This window comes from Ochotona curzoniae, unplaced genomic scaffold (assembly GCF_017591425.1).
Source record: "Ochotona curzoniae isolate NIBS_2020 unplaced genomic scaffold, NIBS_Ocur_1.0 contig_4645, whole genome shotgun sequence".
NCBI classification, from domain to species: Eukaryota; Metazoa; Chordata; class Mammalia; order Lagomorpha; family Ochotonidae; genus Ochotona; species Ochotona curzoniae.
The window spans coordinates 809,104-822,500 of NW_024466353.1; the positions used below are offsets into that span (position 1 = coordinate 809,104).

The 13,397-nt window shown below is 47.9% G+C and overlaps 1 protein-coding gene across 2 annotated transcripts in view; it reads left to right on the top strand.

Moving 5' to 3' along the window:
- The window catches only part of SSPN (sarcospan), an 82,750-nt gene that overhangs the window by 21,675 nt on the left and 47,678 nt on the right, over nt 1-13,397 (top strand). The window contains exons 1-3 of one of the 2 annotated variants that reach the window (XR_005884634.1): nt 8,438-8,633; nt 9,053-9,164; nt 11,057-11,087. Coding sequence is in view for 1 of the 2 variants with exons in the window: in XM_040987438.1 (XP_040843372.1) it covers nt 8,547-8,633 (87 nt within the window). In the remaining variant the exon portion in view is untranslated. Of the gene's footprint in view, nt 1-8,437; nt 8,634-9,052; nt 9,165-11,056; nt 11,088-13,397 lie in introns of those variants that run through there. The other variant, XM_040987438.1, reaches the window with a different exon arrangement.

Sequence of the window (13,397 nt, forward strand, 5' to 3'; positions counted from 1 at the left end):
GCCTAATATTTAAGTTAAAATTTATTGTAGGAAAATGCAGAGCCGGTATAGGATTGAGTACTGTGTGGTTTCAGGCATTCTGGGGCAGGGGGTGGTCTTGGAATGTGTGTCTCCTGGTTAAGAGGGACTACACCGCCAGCCTTCCTCTGTGGCTGTCTGCCCTGTACCCTTGTGCTGACTCTGTTGGTGGATGGCAGGCATGTCAGTGCATCAGTCCAGAGCACAGTGCTAAACTTAGTTACTGACCAATCCCAGTTGGTAGCCTGATGGTTCTGTCAAAGAATGGGACTCAGAGGAGCCGGAAATGTGGCCTAGGTGCAGGAGTGAGCCAGAGCACTTCTGACAGTCGTGTGGCAGCTAGTGGCAGGCACCTCTTCCTTACTGCCCGGTGACTTCACATTGGTGTCTTGCAACCAGCCATGGCAGAGGCTTTGTTTGTTTGTTTGTTTTTGTTCTATGTTTTTGCTCTTTTTTTGTTTGTTTGATACAATTTAGTTGGCACTGGGCTGTCCCCTCCCCAGCCCTCCCCTCTGTTCTCCCTTCCAGGTTCATAACGTGTATCCTTTGTGAATTTTCCCAAGTCCGTCATGTTTCCGCTGGAGTGTCTCCAAGCCATGTAGGAGACTGTGATTTTGTTGTGAGTTCATCCCTGTATCCTGGGGCCCTAATGCAGTTACAGTGAGGATTAGGTCCTGATTGTTTATGAGCAGCACCAATAACAGTAATAAGGGGGACATTAACCATCTCAGGTGATGTAAACAATCAACCTCTTATGGATGGTTGATTAATGAATTACATCACAAGTTCTTGTTACATAAGGTACAGGTAAGCATGAAGTGCCATAGAGTAAGATTCACATATAATATCCCTAGACTTGACATCATATTATCTTATATTAGAACAAACATGATATCTGACCTTCTGAAATTGGCTCATTTCCCTTAGCATAAAGGTCTCTAGTTTGGCCCATTGGGCCACAAAGTAATGCGTTTCACTGTGTAATGGCTGAGCAGTATTCCACAGCGTAGATGAACCACAGTTTCTTTATCCAGTCCTCTGTTGATGGGCACGTACGTTGCTTCCGTGTTCTTGAGATTGTTGATTGTGCTGCATTGAACATTGGGGTGCATGTTGCTTTGTCATATAACAAGTCTTTTGGATATATTCCTAGAAGTGATATTGCTGGGTCATATGGGAGGTGAATTTTTAATTGTCTATGTGTTCTCCATACTGACTTCCATAGTGGCTGCACTAGTCTGCATTCCCACCAGCAGTGGAGTAGGGTTCCCTTTTCTCTGTAACCTCCATGGCAGAGGCTTTTACACCCTGGAGATGAGCAAGTGCTACCACTTGCCCTGCCCCCATGGTTCGGCATCTGCCACCACATCAATGTCCAGGCAGCAGTACCGGAGATGAAGGCCTTGCCTTGGGTTGGCATAGCTGATGCCCCTTCCAGATGTGCAGGAACCTCCAGCCCCCTCACAAAGGGTTTAGAGTTGTTCCCCACCACAGGTGCATAGGAGTGGCAGCTTCTGGAATAATGTTCTGTTTAAGTGGCACTGAGGACAGGATTTTTGTCTCCAATTTAAGGATCTATATAATAGAAAAGACTAAATATTGCATAGAAGGGAACAATGGAGACAATATCCATATTTGTATTATTAGTATGTACACACACAAGAGATTTTTAAGAACTTTGCGGAAATGCATATGCCATATGAACTATACATGGATTTCAAAGTTTTACATCAAAATAAACTTCTTGAATTCTATTAACACAAGTTTTTGATGTGTCTTCATATACTTTTTCTCAAATATTTATTTTTATTTGAAATCTACAGTAACACATTTACACAAAAAGACCGAGAGAGAGAGAGAGAGACAGAAAGGCCTTCCATTCACTGGTTCACTCCCCAAATGGCTGGAACTGGGCCAGTCTGAAGGCAGGAGCCAGGAGCTTCTCTGGGTACTCTATATGAGCGCAGGGGCCATTCCCTTCTGCTTTCCCAGGCCACAAGCAGGGAGCTGGATGGGAAGTGGAGCTGCCAGGATTAGAACTGACACCCATATGGGATCCAGGCGCGTTCAAGGTGAGAACCTTAACCACTATGCTGTTGTGCTGGGCCCTTGTGTATTTTTTATGTAGAAACTCAGGTACAATGCATATGTATGTAGCCTTTTACATTTCTGCTACCTGTTTTTTCCCTGGTAAAGTGTGTTCTCTATTCAAAATTATTATTATGGGCCCGGCGAGGTGGCGCAAGTGGTTAAAGGTCCTCGCCTTGCACGCCCGGGATCCCATATGGGCGCCAGTTCTAATCCTGGAAGCCCTGCTTCCCTTCCAGCTCCCTGCCTGTGGCCTGGGAAAGCAGTCGAGGATGGCCCAAAGCTTTGGGACCCTGCACCCGCGTGGGAGACCCGGAAGAGGCTCCTGGCTTCGGATTGGCATAGTATCGGCCCGTTGCGCTCACTTGGGGAGTGAATCATCGGACGGAAGATCTTCCTCTCTGTCTCTCCTCTCTATATATCCGCCTTTCCAATAAAAAAAAAATAAAATAAATCTAAAAAAAATTATTATTATTATTATTATTATTATTAACAATATGAGAGCAAGAGGGAGAGCTTCCATTTTCTGGTTCACTCACTCCTCAAATGCCAATGTTGGGCCAGGCCGAAGCCAGGAGCCAGAAATTGCATCTGGATGTCCCTTGTGGGTAGCAGGGACCCAGGTATTTGAGTCATCATGTGTTACCTTTCAGACATTAGATTGGAAGCTGGATGGGAAGGGGACTAGATCCCATACATTGATAGGGAAACCAGCTTCAGGCTGAGATAGCAGCTTAACCTGTTCCACCCAGCCTGGAAAGTTAATTTTCTTTAAGACTTATTTCTACTTGAAAGACAGGTTTCCAGAGAGAAGAAAAGACAAAGATCTTCCATGTGCTGGTTCACTCCCCAAGTAGCCACAACAGCTGGAGCTGAGCTGATCCAAAGCCAGGAGCCAAGAGCTTCTTCCCAGTCTCCCACACAGGTGCAGGGTCCCAAGGCTTTGGTCATCCTCCACTGCTTTCCCAGGCCACAAGCAGGGAGCTGGGTGGGAAGTGGAGCAGCTGGGACAGGAACTGATGCCCATATGGGATGCCAGCACTTGCAGGCAAATTAGCCTGTGAGCCACAGTACATTCTTGAGATGATTAAGAGTAGGAACATATGTATTCTACACTGGGCTTAACACCACCTAAGTGCTCAGAATCTGTATATAATATTACTTATTGTGTATGATAAACAGCCTTCGATGGGAAATACCACTTGTCCACTATCACTCTGGACCATGCTGATAACCCTGACCGGAGACACCAGGCGTTAGAAGATTTCTCTTATCGTTCTGACCAGTGGTTCTGAGAGAGTGGCCCCAGGCCTAGTTGCGGCAGTGTTACCTGGAATCTGACAGAAAAGTCAATTTCCAGTTAGAACTTGCATCAGCAGTGCTGAGGCTGGGACTAGTTTGTACCAAGCCCAACAAGTGATTGAGTTCTTGGGCTTGTCTCACTGTCAGGCAACTGCAGTCAATCCAGTGAAAATACTTGAGACTAAAATATTCTCTCTAAGCCTTCTGCAATCTTGATCCACTAAACAACCTTTAATAGGACCTCATGAAATGTTCTGTTTCCTGTTATTTAATTTTCTGGTGCATTGTGTGCTAACAATCCCCTCGGGAAGGCCGCATGGTGGACGGGCTGCAGTGCATTTATTCCGTGTCGGAAAGGGCGTCCAGCAGTTGACCTTCCAGTGTAGCGAGTGGGTGGAAATCCACGGAAGTTCTTAAGAAATTCCCAGAGACACGTCTAGAGTTGTGCTGCTTCTCTTGTTGATCAGTTGACTTCACAAACGTGAGAGTTCATCTTGTCATGACACCGATTGAATTAAAGCACCTTCACTACCGAGCTGAGAGTTGATTGACTTACAGGGTTGAGTCACGTTTTGGGGACACGAGTGGAGTGGAGGTGGAGTGGGGTTGTGGAAGGAGAAGGGAAACATCGGACGGCATTTGACAGGAGCAGGCTGTGTTCCCCAGACGGTCCTGTCAAGCCACTCCGTTGACAAAGAGAGGAAAACAAGTAAGTTGGAGGTTGTGTGAATGTCACAAGACCAGAATACAAATATATGTGACATGGGGAGAAGTGAAGACCAGTAATTCTTATTCTCAAAATACATTTCAGGGTGAGTCCTTCTAGCCATGACAAAGTGAAAAGGGGATAAAAAAAACCCCCGAATATGCAAGCCAGTCTCTGAGCCACTGGTTCAAGGTCCACCATTTATTCATAATGCAAACCTTTTAAAGGCACCACTGCAGACACAGTGGGCCAAATGGCAAATGCAAAGACTGTGTGACGGACTCGGGCGCCTACATTTAGAAGTGAACTTAACATTCAGAGAACGCTGCAGCCCTATTTAACTTTCCAAAACACAAGAGCGAGGCAGACCTCTCTGGACAGAAAAAAAAAAAAAAAAACCTTGAGACAGAATGTGGAATTTAAAATTCTAGTGATTTCTTTATGCTCAACAAATTGTAGAGACAAACTTCCCAATGTAGGTTAAAATGACAATCGTCTTTATTTTTTCTTTACTTTTCCCAGTGAAAAATCACTTTGAGGTTTTTGTATTCGCATAATTACCCATCTGTGCATGGGCTAAATTTTACTATGCTCCTTTCTTCTAGTCTTCCCCAGCCCACCTGTTTGTCACTGACGTTGTGCTGTGGCTCACCCCACCCACCCACCAGGCTACCTCAGGCCTGGGATCTGCTCCAGCAAGGGCTTTCTGGGAAACCCCACTTAGCCACTCTCTTCCTGTCCCACGGCCTCACCTCACCGTGTTCAAAAGGGCCCTGTCTGGACTGCTTGACCATTCCAGAGAGACCTGCCCATTAACCCTAGCTGCCCCTTTCTTGTCTGGAAAGTCGGACCGCCATGTCTTCGCGGTGTGTGCGCATCCTGCCAGCTCAGGAAATGAGCCCCTTCGTTTGGCAGGAGTGATCTGTTTTCTGCTCCCTGGCCAGGAAGCCTTCACTGTTAAGTACACTTCTAGAACATGCATGTACTTGGCACCAGGGAAGTCGGATGAAGGGATGTTGTTAAAATCTGCAAAGCTGCAGCTAGAACATGAAAGCCCTCTCACACCCTCAAACCCCTCAAGCCCAACAGGGAGCCAAGACACTCTGAGGGACTAGAAGTGAAACTCTCAAACGCCAGAACCATGATCAGTTTCCTAATTCTTTTTCTTTGTAAGAATTTATTTTCTCTTTATTGGCAAAGGAGGAGAGATAGAAAGGAAGATCCTCTATCTGCTGGTTCACTCCCCAAGCGGCCGTAATGGCTGGAGCTGAACCAGTCCAAAGCCAGGAGCCAGGAGCCAGGAGCCTCTTCCAGGTCTCCTACACAGGTGCAGGGTCCCAAAGCTTTGGACCATGCTAGACATGTTTCCCCAGGCCACAAGCAGGGAACTGGATGGGAATCAGGGCCACTTGACACAAACCGTTGCTCATATTGAATTCCAGTGCGAGCAAGGCAAGGGCTTTAGCCACTAGGTTACTGTGCTGGGCCTCAGTTTCCTAATTCTTAGCTATCTGTGATGGTTAGCCAAAATGACAAGTGGTATATTTCAGATGCAGAAGTCCTTCAGAACTGGGTGGCTTCCTTGGTCCCTGTTTTCGCCAGACTCCCTGGAAGTGCCGGCGTGTCCCAGTGGCTTTCCACATGCAGATCAACAGCACCTGTACCCACCTTCCTGAGCCTGAGGCGTGCAGGGCTGAGCCGAGCCACCAGGCAGGAGCCTTCTTGCCCACTGCTGTCTGCAGCACTTCCGGTCTCTGCAGGCACCTGAGGAGCTTTCTGATCCCTTCCTCTTCTTTGCCCTCATCAGTGCGCAGCACCTCTGCATTTTGATTCCTTCCTGTCCCTCACTCACACCCAGCCCCATCTCACCCCCTCTTCACAGCCAGAAGCTCCGTCCTAAAAGACAAAAGGGAGCCTGTGCTATGTGGAAGGTTTGCCCTGTGGTTCTCCATGCAGTGATACGCAGAATGCCCATCCGCACATCCTCCCAGCAGCCAATGTTGCTATCAGGAGGATGTGCTTGTCCTCCACCATGCCGCCTTTCCAAATGTCTCCTTCAGCCTGGCTACCCCTCCCATGGTTCTAGCACTCCCCTGATGGTACGGTCTCCTCTCCTCTCCTTCCATCCTTACAATAAGAACTTCTTGGAGGCCAAAGAATTCTTTGGTGTAAGGGGCTCTGTCCATCTCTGGATTCCCGGTCATGCAACAGTGCAGTTTGGCCACGTATCCTACGTCTTCAACAAAGTGAGACAATGCTCAGGAATGAGGTCATGCGTTCCTGTGCAGCTTCTCATTGGAAGCCGGGTGACAGGAAGGCTACAGAAAAGCAGCTACTGCAGAAATGGGATGTGTTCCTCCAGGAAAAGCACTGAGTGAGATTGTTAGAATGCTAGTCTGTTGGGCTTTGGTTGTTGGCATGTATTTTTTGCCAAGATGAAGATGAAAGTCTCAGCCATCACCACCTTGAGTGTAACAGCCTGCAGGGAAAGGCAGGAGGAAGCGAGGCTCTCCCTATGTGTGTGTGGACTGAAACTGTCCAGGGGACGCAGGCACGTGCCTCGTGATGCCCTGGGCAAGCAGGGAGATCAGCCTCAACTGGGTTTGCCATCAGTATACTTAAAAGGAGATCTTCCTCCTGTTCTTTCAATTCTGGAATATCTCAAGTGGGAACAGATAGTAAACCCCAACAGGCCTTATCAAACCCATCCCTCACGTTGGTGTTTGTTAACAGGGCCTTTCAAAACAACCCTGTCCTGGCTCGGAGATGACAGCCACACTTCCGGGCTGCATAGACGCTTCAGGATCCTGTGTGCCTTAGCTGCCAGGCCTCCCAGCCCTGGGTCCCATCTGCTTTGTCCATCCCAACCTCCCCAGCCCATGGCCTGCTCACAGGTTTTAATGCCACGTCTCTGTACTGGGAATGGTATCAACTGCTATTAAACCATGGAGCCAGTCCTAATGACTGAAAACTCTGGAAACAGCTGGAACTCAAAGAATGCTTGGCTTTTGGCTCTGTACCCTCAACTGAGAATCAGTGAGGACACAGACAGTGGTTGTGTAATCCAGGGGAGAATCAGACAGACGTATTCTCTGGGAAGGCAAGCGTGAGTGAACGCTCCCCCACGCTCCCGGGGACAGTGTGGCTCCGAAGCTGCCCCGAGGTTGGATAGTTGGGGATTACAGGCATTATCAAACAGTTGTTTAATGATTTGCTATGGTGACTCACCTGCTCTAGGAAAACCATTGCTTATTGGAAAATGCAATTTTGTCCTTTTCTACCTTAAGGTAGAAAACTTTATCGGTATTTTCAGCTTTCTAAAATTGAGACATTCAATGAGAAGTTCTCAATCCCAGTTTCAGGGCCACAGCCCAGGCCTTCGGCATGGCAGCTGAGACACCATTTGGGATACCTGAATCTCTCAGAGTACCAGCTTCAAGTCTGGGCTCCACTTCTCACCCCACCTTCCTGCCACTGCGTCCTGCGAGGCAGAAGGGGATGGCTCAAATGTCTGACCCCCTGCCGCCCCTGTGTGAGCCTCAGTGGAGCTCTAGACTCCTGGTTCCAGCCTGGCCCAGCTGTGGCTGCTGCAGGCGTTCGGCAAGTGAATCAGCACGTGGAAGCATGCATGCTTCTCCCCCTCTCTATCTCCATCTCGGGCAGATGAAAATGAACACTTCTTAAAAATAAAAGATAAGCTTATGTTTGTGCCAAGATTGTCCAACCCACGTTCTTCTTCCTCATGGCGAGGATTGCTCTATAGGATTTTGTGATATGTGAGGGTGCTTCGAAAAATGCATGGAAAAGTAGAATTCAAAGATAATTTTATTTTGGTGCAAAAATATTTTGAGAACCATGCAACTTCCCTCCCTTATCCCACCATAAAGCACATTTTCCATGAAGTTGTGAAAATCCCTTGTCCATACCAAGCCCAGGAAGAGAGCCAGCCCCTTGCACACCGCCAACATGGGCTGTGAGCCCTGTGGGCCCCTTACAGGATCATCAGGATCCATCTTCGTGCATTCCACTGGGTGTAATTCCTTCCTTTTTTTTTTTGCACTGCTCTGAGTGGCAGGAGACATGTGATGCCCTTCGACTACTAAATGTAGGCCTTCACTTCTGGCCTGTGCTGGGCTATAAACCGATTAAGGCAGAGGATGTTTTATTCATAGTAGGACACCCTAAAGGACCTCGTAAAGCACCTGGCGCATCAAAGGGGCTGGCCCAATACTGGCTAAACGGCAGTAAATGAGCTTCATTGTTTTAAAAAGCTGGGTTCCACAAATCTGGGGGAGAAATACAGTCCATAAAGATAAGTAAATGGGGTGAACACAGACCACAGACCACACCAACGTTACAAAGACCCTGACTCGATGCCGCTGGAATCGTGACTTAACTGCTAACTTCCTTTATTTGGTGCTTCCTCCCACAGGTCTGCGTGGTAGCCTACCTTGGCTTGTTCATGCTTTGTGTCTCATACCAAGTGGATGAACGGACATGTATCCAGTTTTCTATGAAAGTAAGTTGTGATTTTGTTGTTTTTTTTTTTTCTTTTATCAGTGCATAGAAAGAAACATGAGTACAAAATAAAGGAGGGCCTTATCAGGGGCTGTGGACCCATATCTGATTAGTCTAGAAATTGCATTTTTAGGCAGGCCAAAAAATGTTTTAGGAGGGCATTGATCCAGACCCCAAGGTAATGCTGGCTTTTTTTCTTTCCTTTTTTTTTTTTTTTGGTTTAAGTCTTCATTTCTGTGAACTGGGTTGGCCCCGGGGCATGTCAAGTGTGTCCTTCAGTGTCCTTAAAAGGAAGATGGAGCACTCACTAGTGCAACACAACACTTGGCCAAGTGTCTGTATCGCTACCCACTTCCGTATCTCCAGGCTGGTTTGGAATATTTTAGTAATGAAGTGGTCTGAGTGCATTTCCTTCTGTAGGTGGACTCACCGAGACAGAAAAAGTACATTGGGTGCATCCAATGGTCTGTGCCCAGAGTCTGAGGACAAAACGAGAACGCTTGGATCCTGGGATACGCATGGTTTGTTAAGTGTGTGTATCCCTCCTTTGCGTATGTGGTTTTTCTTTTAGAGACAGTGCGCTGGGTGGGATCTAGTTCAAGTACACAGCAGTTTCGCTACAGAGTAGAAACTAACCCAGAATGAAAATCCAGAGATGAGGAATCTAAGGGCCAAGCTCAGCAGTCAGAACTAGGAGGGGTCACATCCCTACATTTTCTTAGAAAGAAAAAAGCTTTTTGATTTGTTTTGTTGGTGGTGGTTCGTGCAATTATTTGCCTTTCTTATGTAAGGAAACATTTTTTTTTTTTTAAAATTGGATATTCAAGGAAGGTCGTGTGATGTGGCAGTTGCATCTGCCTCTTGGAACACCTGGATTCTTTGCAGACTGCCCTGTTCAAGTCTGGGCTCTGCTTCCAGTGTAGCTCCTGCTGAGGCGCAGGGAGGGCAGTGAGTGAAGGCTGAAATACTTGGCCTTCTCCATGTGGGAGGAGCAGAGAGGATTTCTTGCTTCTGGCTTTGCCCTGGATGGTATGTCCCTGGCTATTGCCAGCACTTGGGGAGTGAATCACCAAATGGAAGATGGATCTCCCTCTCTCCCTCTCTCTCTCTCCCCCTCCCTCCCTCCCTCCCTTCCAAATAACTAACTAACTAAATAAATAAATCTTTTTTAGAAATTATTTATTTTTATTGCAAAGTCAGATACACAGAGAAAAAGAGAGACAGAGAGGAAGGTCTTCCATCCAATGAGTCCCTCCCCAAGTGACTGCAACGGCAGGTACTGCACCGATCCGAAGCCAGGAGCCAGGAGCTCTTCTGGGCCTCCCATGTGGGTGCAGGGTCCCAAGACTTTGGTCCATCCTTGACTGCTTTCCGGGCCACAAGCAGGGAGTTGGATGGGAAGTGGGGCCGCCGGGATTAGAACAGGCAATCATATGGGATCCTGGTGCATTTAAGGCGAGGACTTTAGGCACTAGGCCACCACGCCAGACCCAAATAAACCATTTTTAAGAGGCAGGAATAAAACCTGTTATTCAACAATAACACATAAGGCATAAGACTCAACAGTTACCTTTTTAGTCTGAAATTACTTTTAATTTGACTTTTTTATCCCATTATTATTTGGAAATGATCAAGATGAAAAAACTATGTTGTAATACTCCAGTATCAGTGAAGCTGTTGACATAAAAGAGGTGTCGATTTTAAAACACATACAGTGGAAAAAGTAATTAATAGTTTTTAAAAGTTCATGTGTGAATTTTAAATCTGGTTAAATTGTACATACAGAAGAAAAATCAGATTTTACTCTGTAGAGAAGAAACATTTGGTGTTGTGGTCTAGTGAGTAAAGCCACTGCCTGTGATATGGGCATCCTAGGTGCCAGCTGCTCCAGTGCCAGTATAGCTCCAGTCCATGGCCTGGGAGAGGCCCAGGTGTCAGACCCTCACCTCCCACGGGGGAGATCTGAACAAAGCTGCTGGCTGTTAGCTTTAGTCTGACCCAACCCTGGCCACTGTGGCCGTTTGGGAAGTGAGCCAGCAGGTAGGGTAGCCCTCTGACTGTGCCTCTCCCCATCTCCTGGTAGTTCTGACTTAAAAAAAATACATGTGACTGGTGAGATTATGCCTACGTGTTATTTTCTTTAAAATTAGAGTTTTGAGTGGAAATACCTGCATTTGGAAATTAAAAGAAGGCCAGCTAGAGCAAGCATCTGTCCATATTCTAATTTGTTGTTGTTGTTGTAAAAGTCTTGAGTAAAACAGAAAGAAAAAAATATCTGATCAAGATTTGGTATAAAAAGCCAGAAAATTTAGTAAGAAATGTACTCTTTCGTTACAGAAACTTCTCTAATAACAAGCACTGTAAATTAGATTTTTATCCATTTGTGTAAATGCCTTCTTTGTCCCCTTTCCCTCCTGATAATAGCAGAAAACAGCAGAAGGCAAAGCTTCGGAGAGGCCCCCCAACCTCCGCAACATCCTTAGGTAACATGGGGACTAAGGACGCAAAAGCAGCGGCAGAGAGAGATGCCAAAGTCACTGGCAGCGAGTGGCCGAGACGTTCCCACTGGGACACTCTGTCGGCTGACTTGCTCGTTTAGTGGGGCAGACATGCACAAAGGCTGGGGGGCTCTTCTCGGGCCTGGAAGTGACACTGAGTGACATTTGCTGCCAGTGGTCCGGGGCGTTCCACGTTACCTCCATGTCAGACAGGAACCTCAGCCAGTCTTTGGGCATCCACTGGCACAAGAGGACACAGCTGAGTCCTTTGTGTTTCCCGTGGCATTTGGAGCTGGGGAGTCGGGCGGGGGAAGGAATTGCTTCTTCATGAGGTGCCAGTGGCTCCGCAGCACCCCTCCTGCCTGCAGTGACGGCTGGCTTGCCTTTCCCTGGGAGGTCATTCCTGCCCCTTCAGTTGCCAGAAAGCAGAGCCCTGGCAAGCACTCGGCCTCGATGGCAGTCTGCTCCTTATCATCTGTGTGCACTCACACTTTTTCTTTCTCCCTTTCTTTAAATATTTATTTATTTTTCTGACCGGGAGAAAGGTCTTTCATACTATGGTTCACCCTCCCCGCCCCCTACCTCCCGCCACTTGGCCTCAACATCAGGATGGGCAAAACCAAACCTAGCAGCCAGGAATAGCATCGGGGTCACCCACATGGGTGGCAGGAGCCTAAGCATTTGGGCCACTTTTCTCTGCCTTGGCAAGCGTGTGAGCAGAGAGGTAGACAGGACGCAGAGCAGCCAGGACCAGAGCTCCTGTGGAATGCAGGAGTTGCCATGGCACCTTAACTCCGTGTGTCACACACTGGCCCCACGCATTAGCTTCCCTACTGACAATGATCACGGGTTCTTCTCTCAAGTGACAACAGCAGGTGCATGGCCCTGCTGTCATCTGCACACTGGCTGGGTCTCTCTCGGCTCTGACAAGGCTCTGGAAACCCCCTGCATTTTCAGAAACGTGTGAGGTTCAGGTGCAGGCACGTGACATTTCGGGGACATTCCGCAGTGCCCACACTGGGCTGGATGCCTTGCTGGCTGCCATGGCTACCTCCTGCTCCAGGGCATGTGCCATCCAAGGGGTGAGGCACTGCAGGGATGCAGTGAAGGGATGTACTGCTGAGGAGGACAGCTGAGCAGGTGCCTCCAGGGAACAGTAGTCCTGCCACAGTCGCGTTAGTGCCTGCTGGCCTCATACTGGGATGCATTAGCTGCGATTCCCAAGACCATCAGAAACACCCTCCCTGTCAGCAGAACAAGTCACTTGATTTTAAATGACCAGTTCTCTTCCAGAACCTTAAGGGGCAGGAAGGAGGTGTGTCACGGCCCTGCTGATCCAGCCAGAACGCCTCAGGGGTTAGGGGCCTGCTTACGATTCTTTTTTCATATCTAGGATTTAAAATGGATGAAAACCACCTCGTGTTCTGTCTGCTCAGCTTTCCCCACACAGGGAAACTGAGTCCGCATCTGTATGGTGTGTACCCATGTCAACTTGTTCATTTTTTAAAAAAGGTTTATTTATTTTTATTGGAAAGGCAGATATACAGAGAGGAGGAGAGACAGAGAGGAAGATCTTCCGTCTGATGGTTCACTCCCCAACTGACTGCAACGGCTGGAGCTGAGCTGACTGGAAGATGGCAGCCAGGAGCTCTTCTGGGTCTCCCTCCCATGTGGGTGCAGAGTCCAGGGGCTTTGGGCTGTCCTTCCCCAGGCCACAAGCAGGGAGCTGGATGGGAAGGAGGTCAACAGGGATTAGAACCAGTGCCCATATGGGATCCCAGCGTGCTCAAGGCGAGGTCTTTACCCACTACGCTATCGCACCAGGCCAAACCTGTTCATTAATGAAGGAGCCGAAGCTCATGTCTGTTTCTGCTGGCTCCTAGCACGTTGAATAGGCTCTGTGAGACATGAGCAATCACTGTGTTTGCGTGTGTGTTTACATCTTTCCAACAAGCCAAGCAGGCATTGTTACTCCCACAGGCCAGCAAATCAGACGGAGCCGGCAGAATCCATGCTCTGAGAAGCTCAAGGCTCATTTCATCTCCACTGTGTTTCACCGGTACCTAACTAGTGCTACTCTGTCCAGAGCCTGTTCTAAACCCTGAACCCATTATGACAGTGATCCTGCCAAAAATCCTAACAGTTGGTGCTGTTGCCCAAGGGCCAGGGGCAATAAGGGGAGCAGAGGGTTTTACACTTGGGCAGAGGAGTTGGGGTAGTGAGCCATCACACAGCGCATGTAAAAGGGCAGTGGACAAATCTATGCT